The 8,466-nt window shown below is 40.2% G+C and overlaps 1 protein-coding gene across 1 annotated transcript in view; it reads left to right on the top strand.

Annotated features, from left to right (window-relative positions):
* Nucleotides 1-6,005, top strand: part of TMPRSS7 (transmembrane serine protease 7) — a 29,748-nt gene extending 23,743 nt beyond the window's left edge. Inside the window, exons 14-19 of the mRNA XM_026041964.1 lie at nucleotides 333-443; nucleotides 1,055-1,171; nucleotides 2,656-2,836; nucleotides 3,024-3,292; nucleotides 4,133-4,269; nucleotides 5,835-6,005. Coding sequence (XP_025897749.1) covers nucleotides 333-443; nucleotides 1,055-1,171; nucleotides 2,656-2,836; nucleotides 3,024-3,292; nucleotides 4,133-4,269; nucleotides 5,835-6,005 — 986 coding nt within the window. The remainder of the gene's footprint in view (nucleotides 1-332; nucleotides 444-1,054; nucleotides 1,172-2,655; nucleotides 2,837-3,023; nucleotides 3,293-4,132; nucleotides 4,270-5,834) is intronic.
* Nucleotides 6,006-8,466: the final 2,461 nt, after the last annotated feature.

The raw sequence follows: 8,466 nt of genomic DNA, 5'->3' as shown, positions 1-8,466 counted from the left end.
AGCAGGGGGGTTGGACTAGATGACCTCTGAGGTCCCTTCCAGTTATTTTAGTTTGTGTGGGAAGAACAATCTGTGGCAGATAGTGATTGATAGGAGAGTGGTTATGAAGGTGCACAGTGAAAGAGGGACGGAACTTGGGTCATCCTTCTTGATACTRTGTTGACTAGGGGTACGTTTCTGAAATCTCTTGTACTTAATTTTCTTCACCCATAAAATGGCACTTAGGTTTATCCTTGTAAAGTGCAGTGGAGCAATGAAGAGTTACTCGGAGGTAGACAGGTGGGCAGCATTATCATTTCAAGCAAATTTCTAACTAATTTATGTTTTTATAGCTGTCTCTGACTGGAGCTGTAACTCTAGCTCTGCTGTACAGGATAACTTGCTAGCTTGCAATGGAGTAAGTGACTGCGAGAATGGAAAAGATGAACAGAACTGCACTGACAGTAAGCCCTACTTTTGGTTACCTTCTTCCCTCTTTTATCTTCTCTCCAATTCTGATTTGAATATGGGGTGTAGCATTTAAGGAGTTAAGAGGCACTAGGAGTATAAACATTCTGCTCAGTTTTCTGAGGTACTTGTAAGCAAGCAGTTATTGATTCAAATATTTTCTGTTTAGTGAGCTCAGAAAAGTCTGCTTCAAATAATACTGGCAGAAGAATTGAGCAGTATGGGTCCAGGATAAGAATCTGGAGATGAAATTAAAAACAAAATGAAAAACCTCTTTAAAACATAGTTAGTTATTAGTCAGTATTAGTCATGTTCACTGGTAATGTGGAAAGGGAAGGCAGGAAATCCATGCTCCTGTGCACAGCCAAGTTGATAGAAGCACTAGTAAAGATGCAGTTCTACTTCAGTAGCTTGATCTATTCGATTCTAATTAGGGAATGGCTTAGTTTAAGCCATCCCAGAAAAAAATGTTTTGCTGTATTTCTTCCTGCCTATTGATACAGGTATAAATCTTATTTGTACAGATGAGTCTTCATGCAAAGCTCCTTCAAGAGATTCACTTTTTTTTTGTTCTTTTTTTTTTTTTTTCTTTTTACTGCAATTTCAGGTATTCCTTGTACCAGTCACACATTTAAGTGCAGGAATAACATTTGCATTAGGAAGCAAAATGCAAAATGCGATGGGACTGTGGACTGCAATGATGGAAGTGATGAAAGCAACTGCAGTAAGTCTCCCAAACATTCAGCTTTTTTTTTTTTTTTTTTTTTTTTAATGTAAAAAGCCCATTATTTTGGGCTTTTTAAAGCCCATTATTTTGTCATGTTTTGGAGTCTGCACTCCAAAATGGAGTTTTTTTTTAAATTACCTTGGTGATCATGGGATGCTGTCTTGGGTGTCCATTTACATTAGGTCTGGTTGCAGGGTTTCTTCAGTGCCTGTGGGAGCACTGTTAAAAGGGAGCTTTAGTCAGCTATAACCCTTACTGCAGACAAGCAGGAGTAATTGAGTTTAAGGAGGAGGGAAGCGGAGGTAATGGCAGAGTGAACCTGGCTAGGAAATAACACACCAAGGCAGCATTCTTACTATGTGCCACAGACTCAAACACTTCTGGAATCAAGTTGCATTTGGACTGCCAGAGTGAGACAGCTGCAATCAGATAAGGAACAGAAATGTTTACTTCTCCATCTTTTTTGGATGGCAACGTCGCCCACAATTTTCATAGTGTTAAATTAGACTCTAGTCTCAGGTTTTACTAAAGTAGCCCTTAGACAAACTTTTTTGGTTCATTTTCATATAAACAAGTGATTGTTACTGCCATAGGAATAAAACCAGGGGTAGGATTCAATTGCCTAAACTAAATGCCCTGGGACATTTTATCTGACCTACAGCTGCCTCTGGCATGCCACCTGTACCTCAAATCTGTCAGCACCTGCCTTGGGTACAGGATAGTGTCTTAAAAGATTACAAGCCTGCTTGTGTTTGGAAACATGAATGCTGCTCTTGACTAAACCTCCTGAGCTATGGCTTCATACYTATGCGCTAGGGAAGGGCATAAGGCCCTGCAGGAGGGATCCTTCTCCCTTCACCTTGAAATTACCATGTGTAGCTGTATGCTGAGACATGACCTCTTCGCTGTGGCACCATGAATGAGTAATATGCAATATTTTCAGACACTTGAGTTGTTTCCATGAAAATTAACAACTGGGCTACCTGGTTTAGGAAGAAATAAATGACCAAACGTTTGTTTAAGTGGCTACTATAATCCCCTTTCTCATACCATTCCTGCAGATGTGGCAGGGAATAAGTGTCCTGTTGATACTGAACTCATTGTCTTCCTGACTGGCTTTGAATCGAGGGTTGAGAGTAGCAGAAAAATGTTGAAGGACTATCTCTTCTTTTACTTTATTTTTTTTTTATATATAGATATATATTCATGATGATTCTTGTGCAGGTAAATCAATGGTCCTCTGACATAAGGAAGAACTAGGGACATGCTTTTGAGGCAGAGCTGGAGATGAATCTTGTATTTGCCCCACCTGTCTGGTTTAGAATTGCCTTTTGCATCAGAAACAGAGCAGCCAAATAGAGGAGTTTCCTGCTTAGAGCAGGACAAGGAAATAGGGTTAAAAGCGCTTAAAGCACAAGGCTTTTTCATGTCTATGTGGGAAGTGATCAAGCATTGGGTGTAACCTGGGGACTCCCTTGCAGGCTGTGGCAGCAGCAGCAGAGGCAGCGAGCCGCTCTCTCGGATCGTGGGCGGCAGGGACGCCCTGGAAGGGGAATGGCCCTGGCAGGTCAGTCTCCATTTTGCAGGAGCCGCTTACTGCGGGGCCTCGGTGATATCCAAAGACTGGCTTGTGTCGGCAGCCCACTGCTTCCAAGGCAGCAAGTAAGCCATTTTCCCTCCTAACTTGACCCCGGGCATTGACGAGCGCCTGCAAAGCCTGTAGCCTCCGTAGCTCAAATAGCACGGAGGAGCAGGTTGCACCCTCTGCCCGTGGCTCTGCTGGAGGCGTAGGGTGGCTTTGCCGTGGCGTCCGAGCAGACGCTGGCCTTGTGCTTTCCCTCCCTGGCAGGCTGGGCGACCCGCGTGCGTGGCGCGCTCACCTGGGCATGCGCACGCAGGGCCGTGCGCGKCTCGTCGCGGCCGTGAGGCGTATCGTGGTGCACGAGTACTACGACAGCCGCACCTAYGACTACGACATCGCGCTGCTGCAGCTCGGCCAGCCCTGGCCCGACGCCTTGAGCCACGTTGTGCAGCCTGTGTGCCTGCCGCCCGCCTCGCAGAGAGCCCGCCGCGGCCTCCGGTGCTGGGTGACGGGATGGGGCCAGAGGCAGGAGGCAGGTGAGCGCCACGACCCACCTGCTCGTGCCAACATGGCTCCCGGCATCCCCGCTTTCCTTGCGGAGCTCTGCTGTGCTGCCCTTTCAACATGATGGGAGCGCGGCTCTGAGGAGGGAGATCCCTGTGTGTGGTGCGTGGGGAAGAGTGGCTGTCTCTGGAAGCGCTCCTCTGAAATGACACTTGAAACTATTGGCAGCATGTTAACATCCCTAAATGGCCTCTATTCCAAAAATACACATTTTGCAGAAAGCATCTGGTTTAATAAAACCTTTGGACATAGAGGGCGGAWTTGGACAAAAAGCTTTTATTCTTTCAAGGTTGTAATTTTAATTCTCTAATCTGGACATGATGTTTGAACTTTGGACAGGCCCTTACAAGATGCTGCTCTAATTTCCAAGTGGTCCTGTGAAGTTTCTAATATTCCTGTAAAATCTCATCTTCCTTCCATGTAAAAAAGAGAGTAAATCATGAAATCATTAAAAGATATTTGGGGCCAAACCTGATGTTTATGCTGTTACATTTTCTGTAGCCAAAGAACCAAGATCACATTGCATTAAATGCCTGATACTTGGAAAAGGTTTTCTGACTGTAGGTAGGATGAACCTTTTGTTTACACCTTTGGTTTTTTATCAAATGTTTGGAAATAAAAAAGGAAAATGCTTGTAAGTATTTATTATCTCCCTGCAGCTACAGTTTTCTGGTTCTGGAATGACCAATATTTCAAGAGTATGACCAAGTACTTACCAAGTACCTTACTTTCTGAAGACTGCTTGATTTGTCTTTCAGTAGATAAGTAAAACCTCAAGCTCTGTGGCATCTTATTTTTAATTTGTTTTCCAGATGATGAAGGTTCAGCCATTCTTCAGAAAGCAGAGGTAGAAATCATTGACCAAACATTATGTCACTCCACGTATGGGATAATTACAGCTAGGATGTTCTGTGCAGGCCTAATGTCTGGGAAAAGAGACGGATGCAAAGTAGGTATCTCCGCATGGCTCATGTTGAGTTTCTATAGTTTTTGTGTTGTTTTATGGCGAGTTGTAAGAAGAGATGGACTGTCCACCTTGTGGTGCTTGTATGTTTTTTCTGAGAAACATCTGTGTTCTATCGGTCAGTCCAAGTGCTCTTGCAGTTTTCACAGAATCACAGAATGCCCAAGGTTGGAAGGGACCTCRGAGGTCATCTAGTCCAACCCCCCTGTTCATGCAGGGTCACCTAGAGCATGTGGCACAGGGCTGCGTCCAAGTTTTGCYGCTTTATGTGTGTTAATAACATCACTAAGTTTCAGTTTTAGCCTGRGGACTGGTTGATTTGTAAGTCCAAGTAGCACAGGAATTGTTGAAGAGAGGCAATATTTAACACAAGAGTTTTACAACTGAAGAAACTGAAAACCTATTATGAATCCTTTTAGGACCCCTTCTCCCACAGTTGAAATGACAGTGTTGACTGAAATGCAGACAATAAGGCAAAATCCTTAAACCAGCAGCATTTCTGATCTGACAATGCAGAAAGACCTTTTTTTTTCCTAACAAAAAAAATGTTCTGATCTTATTTTTCATTTGTTTTGTTGAGTAAAACACCTATTTTAATGATAGAGCTGGCGCTTTAAAGATGTTCTAACTTGCACTGGTCTATACAGAAGTGAGACAAATCACAAGCATTTTTCCTCTGGCCTCCAAACTTACGTGAAGCTGTGGTTAATTGCTCAAACTGTTTAAGTCCTATATTGACATGATCTTTCCTGTGCATAGTAAACCTACACTAGCAACATGACCATGAGCAGCTGTATATTTGTTTCTCAGTCTAYACCATAAAAGCAATGGCTCTTAAAGCAAGGAAATGTGTGATTTGTTTTGTGAAAAATGCTGGTGTTCCATTTTGCTTTTGTTCTAGTGATTTTTAAAAAATCACAGTTTGACTAAATTCAAAGTTATTCCTTTAAAGGTTAAAAATGATCCTCTAAATTTTATCCTTAACAATTTTTTGAAGTAATTCAAGATAAACTTTTTGTTTAATGGAAAATTTTAAATTCACTTGACAAACTAATCAATTCCCATTACTTTTATTTTAAATAAAATTATTTGGTTATTAAAGATTATTTTTGTATTTTGCCTTCCACGGGTGAAATTTTTTATACAATTTCTCATGGTCCTTGGATATATGTTTGCAGTCKCAAAATGAATTGAACAAATTTAAGTAGCAGATTTGGGGTTTAACTGGAAGTTGGAGGCCGAGAACTGCATTTTGAATTTAAAATATAGCCCATGAAAAGTTATATCTTTACTGATACTTTTAAAAAGTGGCAGCTAGTCATTTCTCCTGTGAATCTCCTGTAAAACTTGATGGAACTGTGAAATCTTCTCTTCAGGAGAAGAAGCGGCGGAGGGGGAAAACCCAAAACTATTTAATGTCTAATAGTTTGAGCTATGTGAATGGAAAAATTAAATCATTTTTGGAATTATTTGAGAAAAACAGTATGGTAAATATTTTGACTGAGTTTTAATGTTCTTTATTTTAATTACATACAATATATTCTTTTTAGGGTGATTCTGGTGGACCTTTATCATGTCAAAGCAACGCTAATGGAAAATGGTTTTTGACTGGCATTGTTAGTTGGGGTTATGGATGCGGAAGACCAAATTTCCCTGGTGTCTACACAAGAGTGTCAAACTTTGCTCCATGGATTCACAAATATGTGCCTTCGATATTGTAATTTGAAAGGTGCTTTATGCTGGAGTAAAACATGTCCTAGATATCTTTATTAAAATTCATATTTGATAAAACTCCTGTTGGTGGAATTTATTTGCATGTCTCACAGATGATGCAGTGTTCGATGGTGTTTCTTGTTGTTTTTTTGTTTGTTTTTTTGAATACGCGGTGTTAAAACAATAAGTAATCCTTATTTGCAAACCTAGAAGAAAGAASGATCAGAGGAGAAATTTGATCTTGTGATTGTCTGTGGACATAGCAATAGTCCACAGATTGGAGGAATGAATATCTAGCACTGTGTTTTTGTTCATTTTTCCAGACACCAACAGTGTGTATTTGCAACCATCCATCAGAAAAACCTAGACACAATTGTCAGTGCTTCAGTAACTCAGATGTACCTTCACAGGTGTTRGTAGCAGTACGGTGGCAACCAAAGGTGTCCTTCAGCTCCTTCAGCCCTTTTGTCAAGCCTACTTCCCCTGCCTTCTCCAGCAACAACAGCTGACATGGAGAAAGGGAAAGGAAAGCTGTCGAGACACATTTCTGATGTAGAAAAAGAATGTGCCTCTCTCCTACAGGCCAACAGCTTCTAAGCAGCTGGAACAACTTTTCATACAATGCTATTAGCTTGTTGAGTATGGAGAAAGGAGCACTTGACTCTTTCTCTGAATTGGCTTCTAAAAAATCACCTATAGGCATCCTAGGAAGAACAAATAYCAAGTTGAAGGAGTATAAGCTAAAGTGGACTGTGACCTGAAGAGACTGGAAAAATCCACAAACCACAAACTCTTCATGCTTCATTCCCTCTCCAATATTCCCTGTTGAGTGACTGTTGCCTTAAAGGCAACCTCAGAGGATTATAGGAATAGATTGCTTGTAGATAGTTTGTCTCTAGTACAGTCCCAGTAGGTTGTTCACTTGCAGGCTTCTTTCACCAGCACAGATGGAAAGTAATAGTTACTACCACAAGCAATTGTATCTAAATTGGTCTCAAATTTTAGCTCTTGACATGTTCATTTATACCATGGGTTTGTTTGCTCATTTTTCCAGGATGAGGTAAGTCGCTAAAGTTGTGATGACTAATGATGTTTTGGTTGAAACACTGTGTATGTTTCATGATATGAAACTTGGTGAGATTGCATGAAGCCTAAACTAACTTCTACGAGTTTAGTGAACATAACTGTTCAAAGCAAGGCCTTCATATAACTGCCTAAAGGGAATGTTTTTATTTTTCCCTGCCTGTTTTCACATGATATTTGAGAGAGACAAGAGGGAGTGGATGGAGGTTCCTTCTAAGAAGATAAAATATATCAGTTTTATAGTAGGTAGAAAATGAGGTTTTCAGCTAAACTTGGCATTCATGCATTTTTTTGGAAATCAAAGACTGTCCTGCAAAAACAGAGCTATAACATTCTCTAAACCACAGCCAGAGATATCTTTTAACCTCAGATGTAAGATGAAAATCTCAGATGTAAGATTGAAATTCATTACAGTAAGTGAAATTTGTATAGTGTAATAATTAAGTTCATTTGCAGGTTTCACCACTTCAATCACAAAGATTTGTTTGAGTTTCTTTTCAAGATTTAGATTACATTGTGACATGGTAACTGAATGAGAATATCTTTCTAGAAGTCCTTCTCTCAATTTTACTTCTATGAGTTAGAAGAAAACTTATTTTATGACAAGAGACAATTTATTTCTTGACAGACATGTATAGATATGTATATTAGACTTGCTGAAATTAATGCCTGCTCTTTTAAGACTGCATTCTCTGAAGTATTCTTTAAAGGAGAAATTCTGGTGACACTATTGTATTAGAAATCCCAGTCTTAAAGTTCTTATGACGCAATATAGCAGTTTACCTTAAACTTCTGAAATCTGCAAGGCCCTCAGTTTTGGAGACTAAAAGCTCTGCAGATAAGTATGGAATAAAGAAATAGTCCTAATATTTCTCTAATTTCTATTTTAATTAACAATATGGTTTGGAGTATTTCTCACTCTTATTTCCTGCCCCAATATTCAAGATTAGTTGTAGTTAGTTCCCCTGAGAAATTGAATTCCTTATCTGCTCTTAACCTTAACAAACCAGATAAATATGGTGCTGTGCGTTGCAATGATCTTATCTTTATCTGCATAAAACTGGTATCTCCTCCCTCTGACAACTGTTACAGAATTAGTCTTTCTGGATGTACATTGTTTAAAAAAAAATAATTWAAAAAAAAAGTCACACTTAACTCTTAGAGTAGATACCAAAGAGGTTTTGTCTACTCTAGGCTTTTATGGGAGTTTCTTTCCCCTGAAAGAAGGGGRAAAGTAGCAGTCAATCAGTATGTTGTGTGTGGAGTGGATAGAGGCTGTTGAATAAAGAGGAGGACTTGAACAAAGCAATCTGTCTACAGCTGGATCCTGCGTTCCTGAGCCGTGAGGATTGTCTTCCACTGAATCCCTTTGTAGTCCATGTGATC

Source organism: Nothoprocta perdicaria, unplaced genomic scaffold (assembly GCF_003342845.1).
Source record: "Nothoprocta perdicaria isolate Ctin4 unplaced genomic scaffold, notPer1 scaffold_102, whole genome shotgun sequence".
Classification (NCBI taxonomy): Eukaryota; Metazoa; Chordata; class Aves; order Tinamiformes; family Tinamidae; genus Nothoprocta; species Nothoprocta perdicaria.
This window is presented reverse-complemented; position numbering and strand designations above follow the sequence as displayed.